Here is a 23,761-nt window from a genome sequence, read left to right as displayed (position 1 = left end):
TCACCTTCCTCGATACGTCTGAGAGTCTCTTCAAGATTTGCACCGGCATTCTTCACTGTGCTAAACATTAGCGTCAGCATATCACTAGGATGTCGGAATCGTTGCAGGAGATTCATACTGTATGCCAATATAATTTCGTCGTTGATGCCTGAGAACATAAATAAACATTATTAAATAAATATCTTTTTAAAATATAATTATCTGAAAAAGTATCGTTATTTACAAATAATTATTTACTACCTCTCGCTAAAAGAAGAAAGGATCTTGAATGTTCATTTTAATCAATTAACACTAGTTATAATTTCTACTAGTCTAATTTTAATTAAAATAAAAGAGGTAGAAACGAACACGTTACTTGATAAAAAGAAAATTTACATGAAACAGAATTGAAGCTAAGGCTTATCGGTTTAGATTTCGGTCTCACGCAATGTTTATTCCGCTATGATCTGACTTCGACTAACACGCTAAACGAAACAAAGAAAACAAAGTACTGAAGAAACGAAACCATATATGTCGCATTGCTAGGTGACATTCAACGACAAACTTTTGTTTAAATATTTTCGATTAAAAAAAGATCAACAGAGAGAAAGAGAGAGAGAGAGAGAGAGAGAGAGAGAGAGAGAGAGAGAGATAGAGAGAATAAACAGTATAACCAGATTCTTCGTAGAAATACCACGTGGGCTAGAACGAGAAGGGCGTGTACGTGTCGAACGAGTCAACCTTCTCTGCGCGCGCAACTTTATTATTCGATCTTCCAACTCTCTCGAAATATCTATAGATATACTCGTCGAAGGAATATTTACTTACCTATATTAAATAAATATTTTTCTCAATGAATAATCAAAAAATAAAGAAGGAAAAATATTAAAATGTAATGAAAGTATTAAAAGAGGTCGGAATGAAGTTGAAAAAGGGAGACGAAGAAAGAGAGAGGGAATGATAGTAACGGTTCTCCGGTCGTTATGACATGATATATTAAACATTAGATCGACCAATAGGCAAACAGCACGATGGCGTGGCTCCGCCTACGTTCATGCTCTTGCTAATAATAATGAAAAGGCGGAAATGCTGTAATTTCTCATCGTTGGTACCACACTGAGGGTCTAGTAGATGACTGCATTGAACAAGAATACTTTTTCCTAATTCTTTCTCTTTCTTTTTCTTAATCGTTTTCAATCCCTACTCCATGCCCGTTATATCTAATAAATGAAAACCTCTCTATTTCTCTTTCTCCCTCTCTCTCGCCCTCTTCCTCTTCTCTCTCTCTCTCTCTCTCTCTCTTAGTTTTCATTCCTTAGACCATTCTCTTCCTTCTAGATGGTGAAAAGGAGGGAGTTAAGAGATAACTAGAGAGAAGGGAGAAGGTAGAGAAGGGGTTGGAGAGGGGAGAAAAACAACATGGAGGAAAGAACGAAGAGACAGGAGTCTCTAGTGTGTCCATACTTTCGGTATCCTTCTCTTCCTCTCTTTTTCTCGTTTTCTTTCTCCTTCTACTAAGTTTCTATCCGTTACTCCCCTACTAAGATACGCTCATACTCCTACTGAGATACGCTCTATACTCTGATCGTTTCTCCTTTCGCAGCACTGTTTTGACGCCAAGCACTATTTCCTAAACGTAACATCAATGATACCGAACGAGGTTTCAATATTAGCTGGTGGACTTTCTGGTGTCCATTAAAAAGATAAAGTAAGAGAAATATTATATTGTTCATTATGTTATAACGTGGATTTATCATTAAATAAATTCGATCAATGGTTTCTAAGATAGTCTCTATTTTATTTTAACTTCTTAGTACAATATTTGGCTAATAATGAGAGAAAGAAGGAGATTCTTCCAATACTTTTAAATTCGATCTAAAGGGGTAAGCTTGAAAAAATAGTATGGATATCAACGATACGGATGTGATACTAAGTACTTAAGTATCTTTACTTTATTCGAAAATTTGTTTCAAAGAGAAATTATTAAAGACAAGCAATCATTAAAAAAATGTTCAATATTTTGACAATGAAATTTGTCAAGTTAAAATTTAACCTGTGAATTGATGTTATTATCTCCATACAAGGTTCCTGTTCCTGAGGCATTATTCGAAACCTTCCCGTCCTGTGATTATAGTATTTCACAGTTGTATGATATAAGGAGGCATTTTTTTAAACAGAGACCGAATATTCTTCAGACCAGCAATACGTTTCGTCACGGAAACTAACTAACGAGAGAATATTTATCAGCATTTCGTGACTTTTGTTCGGGCATCACGATTTTATCCTCGTCTTTACGAAAGATTATTCTGTATTGTATCTTTACAATGGTACATATCAGTAAAATTAATGAGCCCCAAGAAAACGTCGTTTATTTATATTCACCGAAATTTCTTTAAATCATTTCTCTTATTTCTTTAGGTTTTTTCTTCAAGTCTTTCTGACCTCTTTGTATTCTTTAGTTATTACCTACTGTCGTTGTTATTACATGACTCTAAATTGTGTACGCTTTAAAACCACTAGCTCGAAAAAGTAACGACGAACAAATATGTTCATGTCACGTTTATATCGCACAATGACGTTATCATATTCGTCGTTCGATCGTAACTTGCTGAACACATTATTAACCCTTTTACTGATACGAACCGATATATCCGCTTTTTTCTTCTCATTATTCCGAAGCACGTAACATTATCTTGCTGGTAATAAAGGAACGGCCTATTGCGTCAATAAGTCAACATTTTAAATTCTGAAAAAAATTGAGATTAATGATATTCCGCTAGAATAAAATTGTATTAATAGTAGTGCATTTAATTATCTATAACATCGATGCGCTCTATCGTCGAATCATTTCTGCATTAATTAAGAAGATACGACATATAAATAATTAAAATTTATAAAATTCTTTAAGGATATATTGTTTTAATGTTTTAATAAATTAATTTATCTAACAAAAAAAAATTAACTTAGTATAGTGATGTGTAATATTATCGAAAAATTTGAATTTTAGGCTATCGATCATTATTCGTATAATATATTGGTCAAAATATTAAAATCATTCCTAAAGAGTTTTACGATTTTTGTATGCATAGGTAACACGGACTGATAATATTATTTGAATGTACATGCTACCCTTTTTACGTTACCCATTTCGCGTTATAAGTTTTATACCCCGTACTTATTACACATTTCCTTCAACGTGCCACGCGATGTGCCCGTGTTGTTGCCCACTCGAATACCGGTCGCTCATTATTTATAACCACGTTATGTCTCTCTCGCGTGCACACCTTTTTCTTCTTTTATATTTTTCGCATTATTAGTTGCATAGACCCAATGTTATTTCTTTGTGTGCGCCATACGTTCACCCTCTGTAATTTTATTCACAATAGTAACGGGTGTTTTAACCCTTTCCTCCCTTTGCAACTATTTTTATCTATGTTTATTTAATTGCCTCATGGCAATTCTCAACGAATTTAACAACGATATTTCCTCTTATAGCGACTACTATTTTTATTCTTTTTTCTTTTTTTATTTTAAACAACGTAATCTTCAAAAAGAAAATCCCCCTATACATTTTCTTTTACAGAAAGTAGCAAGTTACAAAAAGTAGCACGTTTTATTTGTCTTACAATGACTAATACTTTGGACTTTGTGACCACGAAAAGCACCACGTTGCGATTACGTTCTTGAAAAATAGTATGTTTTTACTTATAGTGCTCAAAGAATAACATTTATAATACTTTTTAGCTAAGAAAACTAACACGTTTTATCGCTACTTTCGAGGTTGTTCAGAAAATTAGCACATTTTATTATTGAATTTATTATTAATAAGACAAATAAACTAATGTAATCAACTTAATGTAATGTAAATAAATAAAATGTAGTACCTTTCGTAGCTGTGTCTGAAATATTTTATTGCTCGTTGCGAATCGTGCTTATTATCGTGCTGAATATCAAACATGCGAGAACATAATCGAGAATAAAATCGAAACATGCTTCTTTTCGTGATTAATCGTAACGTGCTTGTCTTCGTAAGATAAATGAAATTTGCTACTTTTCGTAATGCACGCAGAGTTAATCGAACAGGCCGACTCCAGAATATAAACATTGGCCCGTATTCATAGCCAAGTCTTATTTTTGAAGATCACTTTAAGTTTGGTCTTAAGACGATCTGTAGATTTATAGTCGACAAAATAAGCAAAGACTTGAGAAAAATTTCATCGACAATATTATATATAGCCAATATTTTTTGTCATCTGATAATTTATTATTTTCTCAAACATTATAAAACATAACAGGAAATGATGAAATTAAAAAAGCAAGTATAATAACGCAACATTATTAACAGTACTTATTATCACAAATAAAAGACTTAATAAAATTTGACATATTCCTAAACTTTAACAGCAAACTAATTAAGTTATAATAAAAAGATAATACATAAATGTAATTGTGGACATTTGATATTCTTTACTGGGAACTGTTTGTATAATTTAAGAAAAGAGAATAACAAATATAGCCATGGTTAATAATGCACAAGTTGGTCTAATAAAAACATGAAATGGTTCAATATTTCTATTGTAGAACTTTACAAAAAGAATACGGAAATAAGCACGTTCAAGAATAAGCATGGTCTTAAATAAGTACGTCTTTGTCAATTCATCGATTTCAAATTAAATAATACTTACTCGAGGAAGATCTTTTTCGTGAAGATCATCTTATTTCACGACTATGAAATATAACAATCTTAAGACGGTCTGGTTCGGATAAGAATGTTTTGGTCAAGACGATCTTAAGTATTGACTTGACACTCGACTATGAATATGGGCCATTGACTTTCTTTCCTATCGTGAAAGAAGAGAGCTTACGTTGATTCTTTTACTCGTCGTAAACGTTTAAAGAGATAACTGATAAATATACCTTTCCTCTGAAGGTAAACCGAGAATTGCGTGGTGTACTCGAAACGATTGACTGGAAAAAGTTCCGACGATAAATATTAGAGATTGTGAGGGTGGGAGAATGTTTATAAAATACAATTGTGTCATTCATTCAATGCTTACTTTCCCAAGAAGATTGCGATAAATCGATCGCATACATTGCTTCGTTCGTTTACGAAGGATCTCCGATATGAAGTCTGAAGTTAAGATATAATACGAGCTCGTTCCTCTTATTTCCTCTATTACGATCGTGAATAAACAAATAAATCAGACGATATATGTAGGCATATACTTATGTACATATACGCTTACAAAATTTTTGTGATAAGTCATAAATGTAAACAATTATGAGCATAAACACGATCGGACGTTTATATGAAACAGAAATAATAGTTTCATTTTTTTTTTTATCAATTTAAATTATTAATCATCGAAGAATTTGTCATTGACGTTGAAAACGAAGCACGTGTAATAAGATTAACGGTGTTAAAAGATAACGTGTATTTATCGTGTTTGGGTAAACGCAAACGTTGTCCTATCACGTAGTAACAAGTATATAAAACATTAGTATAAAATGTCAGAAGGTATAGGCTCGACTGTATAATTGTCGAATGTTGTAACGACTCGAGTAACTCGATATAAGTGAAATACGTTTTAACGAAGTAAGAGAAAGTCGTTTCCAAGGTTTTGCGATAAGAGTAGCTCAGTGTTCGTGACTGGAAATACCTATCAAAATTTTCTACATATTGATAATCGTTCGATGATTTTATTTCATATCTTGCGATAAGAAAATGTAAGCTCGCTTGAAATTCACTTTTAATAAATTCATAAATGCAGCAAGCATGTGTATAATCAAAAAAAAAATTATTATAATGATCTATACGAAGTATACAACTTAAGAAACTCCTTGGAAAATTATTTCCGTATAAACACGATGTAACGGAAGCGAGCGGACACGCATATGCTCACGCAGCCGAGTACGTCGAGTCATGTGTACTTACTTGTCGAGCCCGTCGAACTCTCTAATTCAAGCTATTATCCTCTTCTGTATTGCTATGTCGAAGAACACTTGATACATACTAAGAGAAACCAGTATGTCGGACAAACTCCACTTGTTTATATATTTTTCGTACATGCTAATTTTAAAGAAAAAAAAATTATATTTGAATAATACATGTATGGGTAAATGTCTATGGTGACTAAAAAAAATAAAGGAAAATATATCAACCTTCAACGTGAGTCTTTTCGATATAACGGAGTCAAGTTTAACTCTTTACTCGACGAGAGGTGTCCGATAACCGAAACTACGATAAGTCACGCGAAACCGGAAGTTGAATTTGGCTTGTAATCAAAGTTACAGCCGAAAAGAAAACTTCGGACAAACAAAACCATAATGTTGGCTGCAAAAAAAAAGAAACAAAAGAAAAAAGAGCTAAATACGATATACTAAAAATTGATTATTGCTTCTATTAAAACATCTTAATGTTTAACGGGCGTATTACGTTTCTATCGACTGCTATAAAATCATTATCATCGAGAATTAAACGTAATGATTTCGTATCAGTTCGTGAGTTAATTAGGAGAAAAAATTGCAATCGGTATACTTGGAAATTTCATTGTTACTATTTCGCGTACAATGTTGTCTCGTGATATTTTCCAAACGATTATCGGAAGTTATGAAAGTACAAATAAATTTGATAAAATCGTTAAGAGAAATAAAATTGATAATAATGTTTAATTAATTTGACCTAAATAAAGTTACCAATAATAATAAACGATGCAATGATAATACGGATCACATTTTTTTCAGAATCAAATTGATAATGCAATTGATATTACATTTCAAATATAGTCTCAGACTGATAGTACGAAGGCGATTGAAATACTTTTGTAGGCGTATTCTTATAACCCAGTGCACAAAATGGAGATTGCTTGTTAACTTGATATCATCGCTCGCAATCTAGTTGATATACAGCTTCGACTTTGTTAGGTCCTCGTAAAATGGCCTAACCTTTGACCTCACGGAACGTAACACTTCGGTACATTAAAAACGACTCGTTAAGGGGGAACCCATGAGAGTGCAAGTCTCATTTTTCGACCTCGGCCGTAGAAATCCAAGGTAACCATCTGATACCTATTCTTCAAAACGTAATTTCAGTTTACGAGCGTTCAAATGAACGAAGTATAAAATTCATAATGCTTTATTTCTCTATAAGAAAATAGTCTCCTATGCGATATAGATTTTCTTTCTTTCTTTTTCTCTTTCTATCTCACGACCTAATGTACATTCTTATGCAGGTTATTGTGTTTACGAGTTTCAAATCGCGAATGTGTTGAATTGTATGATAAGAGAACGAAGTGTACAGCTAGCTAGTTGTAGTAAAAACACACACTCTTGGAAATATAGGAACGTATCGAGCATCGTTGAAAAATTCACGGAAAAGTGAAAGAGAGAGAGAGAGCTATTTTCCGGGGTTTGTCGAGGAAGGTGCTCGTGTTGCAAGAGATAAACGTAGCACGAGACCGTGCCCCCTGACCCTCGCAACTCTCTTCTACCTGTCACAAATCCGTTCGAACGGTCTGCGAGCTGCGTTATGCTAGGACAGGGGATGGATGGATGAGCGTGTTTGGATACAGGGCTTTGTATCAATGATACCGTTGTGTAGTCGAGTAATCGGAGCCTGCTTGGCTGGCTGGACGTAGGTGAGGGATCGTTTCGATGACAGAAAAAGAGGGTGGAGAGAGAGAGAGAGAGAGAGAGAGAGAGAGAGACAGAGAGATAAAGAGAGAGAGAGAGAGACAGAGAGAACGTCCCTTGTTATTCGTTCGTCGACGAAACTAATACAGTTTAGAGAATGTTTGTATTTTTAGGAGTTTAGTTTTACGTTTTCTTCATTCAAGTTTATCATTAATTTTAGTGCATTTGGATTTTGAAGAAAAGAAAACTGATACCAATCACATAAAAAATGTAATATTTTTTGTAAACACAATGAATCATTTAAATGAGTTTAGATTATATATGATATGTTGGGACAAAAAAATAATACTTAACACTTACGTTCAGTAATTAGTATCAAATAGATTATAGATATTGACGATTTTTTAGCAAAAAACAATCCTTTTTCGATTATAAGAATTCTCAAGGTGGAATCGGAATAAGTTTTCACGGAAGTGGCGGACGAACAGAGAGACGGTTGTGAAGTGTGCCCGTCTTTTACGAGACACAACATTTCGGAAGCAGTAAAGTTCAAGCGTCCCTATAAAATCCTTGCTTACTGGTCAGCCAGGAAAGCGACGCGCTAGCCCATGTACATGTGTATGTTTGTGAAAGAGAAAAATGGAAGGAAAAACATGTGGTACGTGGGTGGTCAGGATAAGGTGTAAGACAACATATTTTGTTCTTTTTGGATAACGAGCTCGTTGTTAATATAATTCCTCATATTACCGATGACACTTTTATCTTTAAAAAAAAAAAATTCAATAAAATAAAAAGACGAAAAAAGATAGGCGAGATGAAAGTAGAAACCTATCGAACGAATCATCAAAAGCATGCAGCGAGTGTAACACAATACGTTGGTAAATGTTCGAAGGGGTTGATGGTGATTCGATTGTGATTTGATTCGAAGGACCATCACGAAATCTATAAAGGTTAGTACGATATACTAAACACGTTGGATGGCTAAGAAAACTTTGTCAGAAATGTGTTCTCTTTGTAATACGAATCTCCGGTCCAGAAAAAGAAAACGATGGTGTCACGCACACTATACATAAAACCGTTCTTATTCTTGGACGTGTATTCGTCCGTTTCTATAACGAGATAGAATGAGAGAAAAAGGTAGAGAAAGAGAAAGAGAAACATAGAAACCATCAACACCCCTAAAGATTACTTGAAATGCCGTAGGGATCGTTGCCCTCAAAGAAATTGCGAGGGAGAGAAAAAAAGACCTATGTACGTAAAGATTTTCAAACACGCGAAGCTAACACAAAGAGACTCCTGGTAACCATAAAAAGAAAAACTCTTTTAATGTAATAAGAATTTTTACCACTTTTTCGATAACGTAAACGCTGCAGTTATCGACTATCCTTTTTTCTAACTTTAAACAATTTAACAATCATTTTTCTGATAACAATATATTCATTTGAATGACACTAAATCTTATACTATATATTTAGCAAATACGTTAACCTATGTCAACGAAGATTATTACGAGACAACATTGAAATATTAAATTTTATGACATTTTTCTAACGATAGGCTCGTCAAAGTACAAAAGAAGAAAAATGACAGATCACTTAACTCTGTACATCGTAAAAGTGAAAGAAAGAAAAAAAGAAAAGCGATTTGCTGAACTGTGACCAACTTACTATTCACCCTCCTAGATTTTCTATCCCTTCTATTTGGTCTCCCTTTAATTCTTCCTTCCTTTTTTGACCTTGTTTGATATCGTGTAGTTGACTACTGAGATTACCTGCTTTCATCGAAACGATTTACGCCGTAAACTACAAGAGAATTTATCTGCCAGCGATCAAGTCGAAGTTTATGCGCAATTCTTTTTTTAAGAACGGACTTTGATATAAAAATTTATTCGTCGTGAGTCATAGGATAATACGATATAAAACGAGTCGAGAAATGAAGGTGCACTTCCTCTGATTAGTTCAAAAAGAAATGATATTACATCGTATAGAAATGTCGATAGATTGTTATTGCGAGTAAGAACGATCCTCGGAACTCATCTTTCGTTGCCTTTCGTGCCAATCAGATCGGCAATCGAAGAGAATTTCAGCGTAAGCGATTAGAAACGAGTTATTTGTGTGTTCATAATGACACGAAATTGTGTTCCTTTTCTTTTCTTTTATCTTTCAACGAATAAACGTAGAGATAATCTTCGTCAGAAATAATCTCGCATGTTACATTTCTTTCGTGACTGATCGATTATTTCTTATTCTAGCTTGCAGATGTCAATGTAAGTGTTTCTAATGTTAATATCAAATCGAGAATCAAATAAAACAATATGTACCAATCGTATGTGTAAACTTTTGAATATCTAGGTACATGTTTTTGAACATATACTGTATTCTTTTAAGTAGATAGATATTTATATGTACGTAATATTCTTAATTTGAAAGAACCGCGAAGAAGAATAACAATGATGCAGCTGCGAAATTTCAAAAGATACGAAATAAAAAACATTCATGACAGATCGGGATGTAAATCAAACCAGGAAAAGAAGAGATCGCGTCGTCCTTGTCATCATCGTCGTTGTCATGCTTTTCGTTCTTTCGTTAAAAGCCGTGAATTTTCTTTACGTCTTGCGAATTGTATCGCACGACGAAAGGATCGTAACTTTCGCATCAGTGCCAACGCCGGCGTCGTCCTCTTCGTCCTCGACGTCGATGGCGAACCAGACAAAGGGTGACTCGCGAGAAGAGAAAGAGAAAAGCAGAAAGAGTGAGAAAGGGAGAAGTAGTCGGAGAATAAAGACTCGACCGAGTGACTAACACTAAGGATTCGCATAACTGCCTCGAAGCAACATCGTAAAATTGAAAAAGAAACCTTGGTGGAGGCTACGATCGTGTCTCTCACGCTCGGTTGAACAGTCCCGGACTATCTTACATTTCCAAGTGGGAATACGATGCGCCTTGAAAGTGAACAGACGATATTTCGAAAGACCGAAGAGAATTCAATTGATGTCATCCCATCAATGAATGACATTCTTTTATAAAGTATTTTTCAAAAAGCCATGACAATCGTGGAATCGTTCGAAACGTTTTCAGCCAAAATCGATTAATCTAATAAAAAATCGATTAATAAATAACATTCATTGCGTATTGAATAATTATGTTATATGGATACATTTATTTAATTATTCTTCTAATTCTTATTGCCTATCTGACCGCCCATTAGGCTTCATTGTTTCGAATTTTATGAGATATAAATTATATCGATTTCGTTCGAAGGCCGATGTCGAACGAGTGAAGAGGTAGATACATAAATTTTGCGAACGTGATCGGCAAGATCCCGGGTCGAAACTAGGCAACTTCGTTTCGTGGAACGAAAATAAGAGAGATAAATAGGAAGAAACTATTCATTAGAGAGGAAAGAACGGAAACGATGAAATAGAAAAGAGAGAGCTAAGATGAACATAAAAAAAGAAAGAGAAAGAGAGAAAGTAGGTGGAGCAAGCAGGATAAAGAAAGAGATAGAGAAAGATGTAATAAAATTCAGTGGAGTCAGCGGTTATAAACTGAATTCTTGGGATAAGCCAACTCAGAGAAGCCGAACCGTTTCACCATCATACGAGGAGCGAAGTGCGAGAGAAGAGAGAAAAGAGAGTAACATACTAAACTTGCCGACGAGTTTGAGCAAGCATATAAACATATAAAAGTCTCATATACATACACACAAACGTAAAAAAAAAAACGCATATCTATATACGTATATGAATGAACGAGTCTTACAATTTTTCTTTTGAAAATTCATCCGAGCAATCAGCAGATAAAATGCGAATTCTTCCTCTTTGAAAGCATCGCTATATGAAGGATTCGATTAAGATAAATTTAAGTAGATGCCATTAATTCATATATATTTTTACTTGGAATATATTTAGATCGTTCGTCGTAAACGAAAAGCAAGAATTCTATCTCTAATAACATTTACATATTTTATTAGTTGCTTGATTTAATCGCTTGACTTGAATATAAAATTATTTTTAATATTTTTTGTTTGCGACTATATACTTCTTTCAAAAATAATACACTTTTTCGACTTCTTCGAGTAAAGTTCTTCGAGAGCCAAACATTGACAAGTGCTTTACATTACTAATAAGTGTTATATTTAATATTAAAAAACTTGATCGATCGCTTATCGTAATTAACTAATGTGAAATAAAAGCAAACGATAATTAATGGCTTTAATATTATGATATTGTAGTGCAATGAAATTTTTCTATAATACATAGTACGATGTGACATCTGTTCGACCAGAGCGATAACCAAAGGGTCTAATCCTTTAAGATCTTGACCTACCCTTGAACACACTCGTGAACTCTCTAACGTTCGTTACCTAACTCAAGATGATCGTAAATACTATACTACCTCACGTTACCATGTGACCCCAAAAGCGTTATGCTATCGTCTCACACTACACGCTAAAGGCTTACATCCTCTCCCTCTCTTTATCTCTTTCCTTTCTTTTTTCTGCTTTTTTTTTTCCACGGAAAGTGTCATATAAAAAGAACTAGAAATTTTGAAAGTTAACCGTCTGTCAACGAGAAGTCGTCGTCTCGGTAGTAAAACAGGAGAAAAGGAAGCCGATCATGAGATTTTCAGTGATTTACGAGCGAGCCTTTTTCGAAGATCGAAAAATGAAAAGAGTGGTCGACTAAAGTAAAACTTTCCACGATGATTTAAAGAGAAAAAAAAAAGAACGAGAAGGGCCGCTTTTCTGATTTAACCACTAATAACCACGACTCGAAAAACGATTGGATGTTATTAAGTAAATGTTATTTACAAATATTTTTTTTTATTTCTTTTACGCAATAGAAAGTAAACGTTATGCGTTTTTCAAAAGTGCATTTTTAAGAAAACACGTAAGAGATAAGCGCGTTGTTAAGTAAAGACGATAAACTGTCGAATAAATGGTAATTCTAAGGTGATATAAGAGAAATCGATTGTTACATGAGTATTAATACATATGAATAAGTAAGAAATACGCGATTTAAGAATGAAAGAATGAATAATAATAATAATTTCCAGGAAAGAACGATTATTACACGATACGGAAAGAGAAAAAAATAAAAATTGTGCGAGGCTTATCGGGCATTCGACAGATTAGTAATAATGTACAAATATGAGTACGTTTTCGCGAAAGCGACACTCGTCGTATAACAACGAACGACTCTCGCATTATTAAAAGCGCCTACTCGATGTCTCGAAATGCAAGTTCGTAAATGGAAACTTTACAGTCCCATATACTTCACCATAATCACCCCTCACGCGCTCAACTCCCTTTCTCTCCTCTACGACGACACCCTTCTAGTACTAGCAAGCTTTTAAGTTAACTGCACACATATACACGTTCAATTATTACACATATAGAGTTGGCGTACGTCAACGTTCCTTCTTCTTTACTTTTTCCTTGCTTCTTTTTTCAACGTATTATCGACGTGCACGTCGATATATTTTTCTACTACTACTACTACTAATAGTACTATTACTACTACTACTACTAGTTACATTAGTACTACTCCTACTACTTTTACTACTATTAGTACTAATACTACAACGCTTGTCTGACGATGTCAAGAACGGAGACGTCGAGTCCGCGCATTAATTCCATCATCGTGAATCCGTGGAAATGCGTGGACTGTAAATCAATTAGCCGTTTACGAGCGTTCCTGTGAACGGCTATCATAAACTCTCTTCGGATAGCTAAGTTAAAGACCGAAAACAAACCAGACGGAAAAAATTGGAAAAAGTCTTACGAATGACCCACTTATTTTATCAGTATACGGGAAAATAAATTGATATTTTCATTCGTAAATTAAGAAAATTTATAGAGTGGATCTGTAAAGTTTTTGTTTCTTAAATGCAGCTAAGTTTAACGTCTTTTTGCTGAATTAATCAGATTATTTTCAATAAATTTCCGAACATTTCAGAGAGATTCGTAAAATTATCCCGTCGATTTCTAATTATTAAAAAGAAAAAGAATGTTCAAGAAACGATATCATTGAATTTCAATCTTAATAAAAATTCTTTGATCGTCGACAAAAAAGAGTAAGATAATCGCGCAGGAAAGAATTTTTCGAAAGAAGATGTGACATTGTGGTGAAGCCAACTCGAATACGAGTTCTGTTACCTCTTCGAGAGGTCATTTATATGTCCGTGAACAAACTATTTCGACCGAGAATGAGCAAAATAACGATAACTTTTAAAAACGAGCCTGCTCGTAAAAGCAAAAATCGAGGCTCCTAGGTTTCGGCTTTGGTTATAAGTTGGTATTATATTAACCGTCTACGAACGACTCCGCAGCCAATGAGGACGCTCGTAAAAGCAGGGTTAACATTCGGTCGGGTTGTCAAGTGAGAGTGGCTTGAATTTCGTTGGGATCATTGTGAACGACGTTATAAGTGTGCGCACCCTCGACTTGGTCGCACGAATCGAACGTGGCTCGGAACTTCCGCTCGAATTAGAACCGATTGTGTATTTTCCAGGATCTCTTATTAATAGAGATCATCCTAGATCTCTTAATCTTTCCGACTATTTATCGTATCGATCATCGATCTGACGATTTTCTTTTCTTTTCAGAACAAAGTTGTCACAAAAATCGATGGATTTCGTGCATTTTGTCGAAGAGATTTCGTAAGCATAGCGAAATAACAAAGTGATAATAAAGTAGACTTACTGGGCTGTGGTTGAATCTGATAGATCGAAGGAGGCAAGTGCGTATCTACGACTGGCAATTTTCTTGGAGTTGGAGTATTAAGTACGCCATTGATGCCACCGTAGCTGCCTTCGACGCTCCACGCTGGTCGAGGGACAGTTGGTATATGCTTGTTTTCTACTGCTGGAGGCATCGCTGGCATCACCAGCTGCATCGACAAATAAACGAGATTACGATCTCTCTTTGGAGACCGCCTTTTATTCGGCTTAACATTTTTGTTACGTAATTAATAATACTTTTTATTTTACAACTGAACTAATAAATATTCTTAATCGAATGAAATTTCATAGATAAAAAAATAAGTCATTAGTTTACTTACCTTACCATACTTTCTTATTTGTTCCTCGTCTTGAATAAGAGCCCTTTTAAGTGCGGTTTGTTTTGCCATCTGCTTCTGGCGCTTAAGTGTGTTACGGCATTTAACGCAATGACAGTAAATAAAGTCGCAGTACCTCTTGTGACCCTTAAGAATGCTGGTAACGTCATGATTACGGCAACGTGTGCACGTCGGTTTCGTACGTGAGTTGGTGCCGCTGTTCGAGGTCGAGGATGCGTCCCAAGATGCGTTTGAATCTGCCCCTGGATTTAATTTTATCGACATAAATTTCATCGTCGATCTTGTTTCCGTCAACATTAATTTATTTCATATAATTTGTGCATATAAAAAGCGAATATTACACGTTTAACTACGCATACAATATATATATATACATATATATATATATAATTTAGATGTGTTTTATTGTAAAAAGAACCAAATATGAGTCTATTTTTATTATAATCAGTTTTGACGTTTTCCAATATTAAATAATCTAGTTATACTAGTAATAATAATATCATTTGATATACATAAAAACAATTGCTTCATCCAAACGTTACCTTACGTTATTTAATATTCTGTAAAAATTCTATGAGAGAACAATTTCGAAAGATCGAGTAAAATGAGTTAATGTCTTTTATAACATGGTAAATATGGGTGTAAAAATGCAACGTTTTTATTTTATAAGAACTAAATCATTCCTCGTACTATTATCACGCTTAATAATCTTTTTCCTTTTTAAGACTCGAAGACGATCGAAATAAATTAAAGAAATGGCTGATTGAATGTGGAAAAAATGAGGAAAGAACGAAGTTAAGTCCATATTTGAATGAGGACAAACAAGACGGCCGTTGTTCATCGAATAATGATGATCTTTCAGTTGAGATCGACCAACGTTACAGGATATTTTCTATATGGCAATTCACCAAAGATATCAAGTAGTGTTTATAAAATGGGTAGACTTAATTTGAAACTTGCAAATACCAATTTATGAGTTGAATGAGTTATATTTTACGATTTTGACTTATACGTAGGTATATATATCAGAGACATAAAATTTATGCATCTGCGCTTATCTAATATTCCTTTTATCGATACAATGACCTGAAGAAATTGATAAAATTTAGCCTAACATTTTAGGATCACCCTATACAACGATGGATTTGCATGCAAGTAATAAATCATTTTAACTAAAACTCTTTGAATACTATCCTTTGTTCTTGATCCGTTACAGTGAAAGTAGTCTCACTATCTCTGTCGTTATAATTTATTTTATAATTATTTTACTTTATTTCTCTTCTGCATAACGATGTGATTTGCTGAAAAATTTTTTTAGGGAATGCATTTCAACGATTATCGAACGTTCTTGTCAAATATAAAGATAAAATCGGTAGACGGTTATCTTCGTTGTTATATTTAAGTAAATTTTTCTAACTATGTCCATTTATCGATCATATTGTATCGTATTAGAACGTAACAGATCTTACGAGCAAGAATTATTTTTCTAAGGCAGTAAGAAACTTGATAATAATCGTAAAAGTATGGTATCTCACTTAGCAGAAATTGTCCCTGGTAAATAGCCGGCGAGTCCCTACACTGAAACATTCTTCCAGGAATACAGGGCGAAACCCATGAAAAGCAAAATAAACGAAGAAGAAGAAGAAGAAGAAGAAGAGGAAGAAAAAGAGGAAGAAGAGTAAGAAATAGAAGAGCGAGAAACAAAGATGGATGGCTTCTCTCATAATACCGTTTCCTAAGTCTAACACCGTTCTACTACTATCTTTATAAATCGTTGTAGCATCGATAAAGAAAAGGTAAAAGAAAGAAAATGAAAGAGATAAGAAAGAAAAGAAGGATAGAAGATATTAATCGAAACGAGAAGTCATCTCCGTCATTATCTACCATTTTTGTTCGCGTACAGAAATAAGAAAAAGAAAACGTTGCATGAAAAATGGTAGAAATGAGGAGAAAAAGATAGAAAAAAGATAGGTTGAGAAAGAGATAGGAAAAGAGAGAATAGGAAAGAGAAGGGAAAAACCAGTTGCGCGGAGTTAGTAAAAATATCTCGAAGGAAAAAGCTCGAACAGATTTGCAGAAAAAGTTGCACCAATTACATTGTATTATATTTTAATGAAAGGTACGAGATAAGTATGTATTTTTACCAACGATATTATGCAGTTTGTCAGAAGAAAAATGTATGCGTAACGCTCGCTTAATTCTTTTTTCCAATCTCTTTCTTTTCAACTTTCTAATTTTTTTTCAAATTTGTTTCTCAACAGTAAATACTAAATATATTCCTAAGCTGTTAATCAAATAATCAAATGTCTGATGCTAACGAAAGGATTGATTTAAATAATTGAAAGTTTCTTTAATTTGGAACACGTAAAAAATTTGTCTGAACCGATGCATCTATGTATCTGTAACTTGTCTCGATATTCCTATCATTAGAAGTTTGCTAATACTCTCTCCAAAATAGCCTGATTGAGGATACGAACATGTATTTGACAGAAGAAAATATAAAAATATTATATAATTAAAAATTTATATATAGCTATATACTCATGAACGGAAAGACTTTTCCGAAACGTCATAATTCTGCTATTGCCCTCACATGTGCTTATTTAATTACATATTAACATTCTTCGTATATTCGACGTGTAGTTAAATTTATATCCAACGAACCATACGTGTCGCTGGCAATTTTACTTCGATAAAAAATAATTACAGGGAATGTACATAAAATCAAAACGATTTCCTTGCAAAATGGATCGTTGAAGTGATTAGATCTTGACTGAGAATAATCATTAATAATCTTTAAAATAATCATTAGTATGCCGTTTAACTTTAATCATTAGTATAACCGCATCCAAAGAGAAAAAGACCACTAATTCTTTATCTCGTTCATCATCCATCGATCTTATAAAAAAAGTATAAGCTATTTATAGCATATTTACGCGAACAGGATGTCATGGATTCAGAATATTTGATTTTTTCCTCTTTCTTTATTTTTAGTGATAACATTGTTTACGTTGGTTAATAAAAAAAAGGAAAAATCTTTATTCATGGTAAATTTTAAAACGGAGTAAAAAGAAATGCAAGAAGAGACAAGCTAAGCAGGGAAGAAAAGCAAATAGATGAATCAGAGCGTGCAACAGGTAGGTAATCTTCCTTTGCAACCTATATATGTATATTCATCGATAAGCAGGTGCACGGTAATAAATGGATGAGAAGGTAAATTAAACTGCCGTGTTAAGATGGGCATATGAATTTGAAAAGAGAAGTTAATTAAGGAAGTAACGCTCAAAAAAAGTCTGGAGTTTTGATGCGAGTTTTTAAATCATTACATATCCTTTTCCATGTTATTGCCAAATGAGATATTTTTCTATCTTTTGATTTTTCCATCTTCAATTTTTCTAGTAGGATAAAAAAGAAAAAAAATATTTCATTACAATTAAAAGAGTTCTAAATCGATATAAGTGAGAGAAAGAGAGAGAGAGAGAGAAAGAGAAACTAAAAATAGTTCGAAAATAAGAAATAGGTTTCAAAAAATATCATATTACTTAAAAATACCAAACTAATAAGCAAAAGCAAAAGAAATAAAAAATATTTCACGACGATTTATGGCGCGAAAACGAATAAACAAGCATAGAAAAGCAAAATGAAAAGCATCATGGAAAGATAATAGACAGACAGTACAATTAAGTGCTAATCGTTCATGCGTTCCTGGCGAGGAGCCAGTTGGCCAATTTAAAACAATCGAAAACCGACGCTTCAAATTCGTCACGCCATTAACCTCCAACTGGTTTCGTCAAATGCTACTCTTTTGCAATCACGATGGCGTCGTATACGAAAGCAAATCAAACCGTTAAACCGAAAATCATGATTAAGCGATAAACATGGTTAGAGTCATTCAAAAAAAGAGTTTAGGAAAAAGATTAACGTTGAGTAGCACGAATATCGATACATTGTACGATGATATTCTGTTAATAATCGTGGTTGCTGACGTAGCTTCTTTCTTTTTATCGTAATAGTCCACACAATAGAACGAAATTTTGGTCTCCAGCAAAAATGTCCAAGTTTTCGTTCAATAGATGCTTTCTTCTTCAAAACCGCGATCAAATTTCAGGAAATGGTATTCAAAAAGAGATCTTTTGAAGGGCGGTCGGTTGAATATATAGGATGTCTGCAATGAAACGCTCGAATTTTATTATAAAATACAAAAGTAAATTAAGGCGTTTCATTGTTGACACCATGTAATAACGCTACCTTTAAAATCGTTATTACTTTCTTTACACGGTATCGAATTTTATTTGCATTTCTTTATCATTCCTCATTTTGTATATTTCGAACATTGATTTAATCGCTTAATGACAAGATGATTGTTGAGATAAATTATTGAGACAAAATATGTATTTCTTCATTGCTCGGATAAATTTCATTGTTGAATCTTTTTGAAGAATAAAACAAAGTAAATGAGTGTAAATTTCATTTGAACTCACCAGCCTGCCATTGTGGCCAAGATGTTGTGGCTGGCGAACGATTTGAAGATGGTGCCTTTTTTGAGGAAGCAATTCCAGCAACGTCGCTGTTCCCGTCCTGCATTTCGTTGCTTCCGTGATTGCTGATTGGCGAGTCGCCGCTGCTGCTGTCGTAACTTCCTTCGAGATTCTTCACGGATTGCGGACCCGAACCGAGCGAGGATCCATCTATGGAGAGGGATGTTGAATCCTGTCAGCGAAAAAAATCGATCACTGAGAGATGAACAAACAACTACGGGTTAATTAATTTCAACTCGTAAAAAAAAACTTTTTAGGATTTTATCTAAGTGTGATTCTATTATATATTCGAATATTATTCTGCTAAAAAAAAATTCTAAATATACGATATTCGTGAAATAAAAATAAGTTATTATAAGTAATAGAAAAAGGAAAAGAAATAGAAGAAAGTTGGTAAAAGATATTTTCTAACCTCGTCTTGAGTCATAGTTCTTCTCAATTCAGTATTCCTGGCCATCATGCTTCGTCGATCAGAAAAAAGTTTACAACGTTCACAGACGCAATCGCGGTACTTACAGTCTTTTCCGTGGCCCTTCTGGGCAATTTTTTGTCCATGATTTCGACACCGCGAGCAATTCCTCGTTATTCGCGAACCTACAGACATGTTCGAGGACGCGTTATTCTCCATACGTGCAGTTACGGATTGGTCCACGTGATCCATTCTAAACTGACCGTGAATCACAGGACACCACCTGGACTCATTGACCCAACTTGCCTGTCACATTATTTTCTCAATATTCGTTTTTCTTTTTCTCGATGCACTTATCTTTTTTCTTCTCTGATACTTTCTTTTTTCTAATTCTTCTGCCTTACTTTCTTCACCGATTCGTTCAAATTAAAACTTACTACGAACTTTTAAGCAAATTCGTCGTCGTTTATAAGCACTAAATGGTTAATATTTCAAAGCGTTCACAGTACACCGTCGATCCTTGCTATCTTCTCTTCGATCTGAAACAAACTCGAGAGGATTGTCACATAGTCCGTTATCGACAATATCTTTCAATTAATCATCGATTGTTATACAATTCTTTTTAATGAATAAATTATAACCAAGGCTTGATCGATTGTTATAACAATTATGAAAAAGCAAAATTTTCAATAATTATCTGTTTCGATTACAATTTCCTATTTCGATTTTCATATCAATTCTATGATTGATATTTACAAATATTTTTTCTTTTTCTATAATGACTTTGTAAGCCCTGTTTATAATTTGCCTGACAATTTAATTTTATTTTAAAACTTTAATCGAATAACTTCGAAATATAGAAACGTAATGACTTATCTCGATATTATTATTACTGATTATTACTATTATTATTACACTCATAAAATCTCCGATAAATTACTAATTTATGTCCGTTTGATGCATCTGTTGCATGCATAAAATCGTGCCAAAAACTTGCTAATATATCATATATTTATTTTTGCAGATAGCAGAATTTATTCCGAAAAGTACATTTAAAAAAAGAAAAGAAGAGTATTTAACCATTTGAATAAAATGAGAAGTATGATTTATGAATACTCAGTACAGTACAAAAAAGAATTAGTAACATTAAATAAAGTGTTAAAAGTCACAGAGATATATTGTCAATATTAATAAAGTCACAGAAAACAATAGCCATGTCTCAAGGATATTGTAAAATAAATTATTAGTACATATAATGTCGCAAATGCTGATTTTTTTCGTCGCAGAATTTAAATTCATGTATTGCGGAATTTACGAACAATATTCTATAGCATGCAATCCTAATGTAAATTATGAACTTATTAACACTTATTGTTAACGCTTTTTTTAACGATTCGACCAACGTTGAATAACGACCGTCTTATTTATGATAACTATCATTCTTGCTTGTTGGTTAACATTTAATAAGGACAATTCGAAAAGACACGAAAGAAAAAAGAGAATAAAAGTACTTGCGATTTCATTACGTCTAATAACTTATCGTATTTGATAACTAATCTTTCTTATTCAAAAAAAAAAGTAAAAGGGAAAAAAATTAAGAAAAAATACCATTTGAATAGAAACATTGCGTCTTATCATTGATTGCAAGACAATATATCAATTATAAATTGTGAGATATTACAATCAGAAATAGATAGATAGATAGAGAGAGAGAGAGAGAGAGAGAGAGAGAGAGAGAGAGAGAGAGAGAGAGAGAGAGAGAGAGAGAGACAGACAGACAGAAAGATGAGATGAATTAATCGGTTAAAAAATTATTTGATATTAACGAAATCATGCTGGTATAAACGTTCTTTCCGACACGAAGATTATATTAACTTCATTTATGATACAAATAGAATAGGAAGACGGCGGCGCCGTATACCGTGTGAAACTCTATCGACCGATCGATTCGTAATTCATCTTCAAATAGCGTTCCCGAGCTAATAAGTTATTCATGAATAATCGATACAGGCAAAAGGTAATACATTTCTTGCTATTGAATATCACATAATCAATCCACAAATGTTAAGTCATGGTGTATTGGCAATCGTATGATTGCTAGTAGTCTATAAAAGTGAAAATCATAACAGGATATGCATGTTTACAAATAATACCAAAACAAAATTTTTCTTTGAATAGGCTTGAATTATGCGATTATAATAATTTTAATTTTTAGTGAAATTCTATACTTTTTCTTTTTTTAGAAGACTTTTATGAAGACAAATATAGAACCTTTTAACATTAGAAAATGGAATTTTCTTGTCGATATTTTGAAAGATAACTAAGAGAAAGCACTGAGGTAGAATAGTTTAAATATGGACCAACTCTACAGGAATGTTTTATACCACCCTTCGAGAATACGATGAAAAGATAAGAGATCATGACTAACCAAAACGAATCGACAAACCAAATGTACAATATATGATCGTCGAAGAAAATCTAATAAATGTAAATTATATGTATATATATTTTAATGTTGTTGCTACTTGGTCGATCCATATGGAAATATGTGAATATCATTAGGATACGTTTTATACTAAAACTTGTAATCGTATATTATATAAACGTGAACACTTAAATGAGTAATTTTAGAAATTAAAAGCAGAGAAATTAACATAGACATGTAAGTTAAATATACAAATTTAAGAGTAATTTGTATACTCATATTAAACGGCTTTAATTCTACATTCATTTACCATTTCCAACATTAAAAATAGAAACGCCAAAGTTATAATAATGTTGTGGTCGTCGTTTATATGAATGAAACATCAAAGACTATATAATTTTCGAACTTTGTATCCTCGGCTATCGTCGATTGATTTCAAAAGAAGATTTCTGTTTTCACACACTAGCTCGCTTTTAAATCATTACAATGTCATATTTCCTTGGCCTTTAGACCTAGACGGATGTGTTATCTGTTTTCGAATCTAACGCATGACAACATTTTAACACGTTGATATGTTGCTACGCCAACCATGACACGTGATCACGGTTATAAAATTTACAAATTAATTACTATGAGTCGAATGCCATCAGACAAAAAATATTAAATAAACCAAATAACTCTAAATAATAACGTAAAATAAAAAGTACGCTACGTAATAATAAATAAATGTTATTAACAATTTTAATTTCTGCTATAGAATAAATAATAAAATTATGAAAATAAAGAAAATTTATGTTTATTTATTTTTAATATGTAATTGCAAAATATTATTTCAAATATTGTTGGTCAATTAATTCATCTTTCTTTGTTAAACGGAATATATTTGATAAAATTAAAATTTTACGATGAACTGTATTAAAGCAGTACAAATAAGATGGATCATTACAATCTTTACAATATGCTATTACTTTTTTTATACAATTTGTTGCTACGTTTGTATCGGTAATTTAATATTTTTCATTGACTTATTTCGAATTGTTAAAAGGAACCAAATGCACAGCGATATAACCAACAATAAAGTAAACATATCATTGCCGTTTAATCATGAGACGCAATAACTTATCATTATGAGTTAATAATAATGAAAAGTCTACTGTGGAACCTAAGATAATACTTATGAAAATCTCATGACACTCAACGTGTTAAAAATTTATACTTAAGATTCGTATATCTTATCGAGAAATATCGAATAAATTTTTATACCAATTAACGTCCTTTTAATCTATCTAGTAGATCCAACTTGAGCATACACATTTTTCAGTTGTTTAAAATACTTCTAGTCGTAAAGGAAGAAAAAAGACTCATAGATATGATAGAGATAAAATAATATAGAAAGATACGAAGATACAGAAATAATATCGTTGATATTATGAGCGTCGTCTTCACTGGCAGCCATTATTGTCAATTATTATAATCTCATTGGGAAGTATACTATAAAAGGATAACGCATTTAATCCTCAGATCTTATCACTTCTGCGAACTTGTTACATACAGGACGTAATATGTCATAATTAATGGATGATAAAAATAAAAACATTTTACATTATATATGTATTAAAAAAATAATTTTTTACATTTTTTAATGATTAAGAATAAAATTAATTAAAACATTGATACAATATATATTTATATTATTG

General features: G+C 33.0%; 1 protein-coding gene across 12 annotated transcripts in view; it reads right to left on the bottom strand.

Moving 5' to 3' along the window:
• The window catches only part of LOC127064767 (protein doublesex-like), a 63,662-nt gene that overhangs the window by 35,252 nt on the left and 4,649 nt on the right, over positions 1 to 23,761 (bottom strand). For 7 of the 12 annotated variants that reach the window (XR_007781829.1, XR_007781831.1, XM_050996316.1 and 4 more), the window contains 5 exons: positions 19,643 to 20,178; positions 19,174 to 19,402; positions 14,675 to 14,934; positions 14,317 to 14,536; positions 5 to 148 (listed from right to left, as the gene is read on the bottom strand). Coding sequence is in view for 10 of the 12 variants with exons in the window: in XM_050996316.1 (XP_050852273.1) it covers positions 5 to 148; positions 14,317 to 14,536; positions 14,675 to 14,934; positions 19,174 to 19,402; positions 19,643 to 19,891 (1,102 nt within the window). In the remaining 2 variants the exon portion in view is untranslated. Of the gene's footprint in view, positions 1 to 4; positions 149 to 14,316; positions 14,537 to 14,674; positions 14,935 to 19,173; positions 19,403 to 19,642; positions 20,189 to 23,761 lie in introns of all 12 variants that reach the window. The other 5 variants (XM_050996313.1, XM_050996317.1, XM_050996321.1 and 2 more) reach the window with 4 other exon arrangements.

This window comes from Vespula vulgaris, chromosome 6 (genome assembly GCF_905475345.1).
Source record: "Vespula vulgaris chromosome 6, iyVesVulg1.1, whole genome shotgun sequence".
NCBI classification, from domain to species: Eukaryota; Metazoa; Arthropoda; class Insecta; order Hymenoptera; family Vespidae; genus Vespula; species Vespula vulgaris.
Note: the sequence above shows the minus strand (reverse complement) of the source record. Positions and strands in the feature narration are given on the sequence as shown.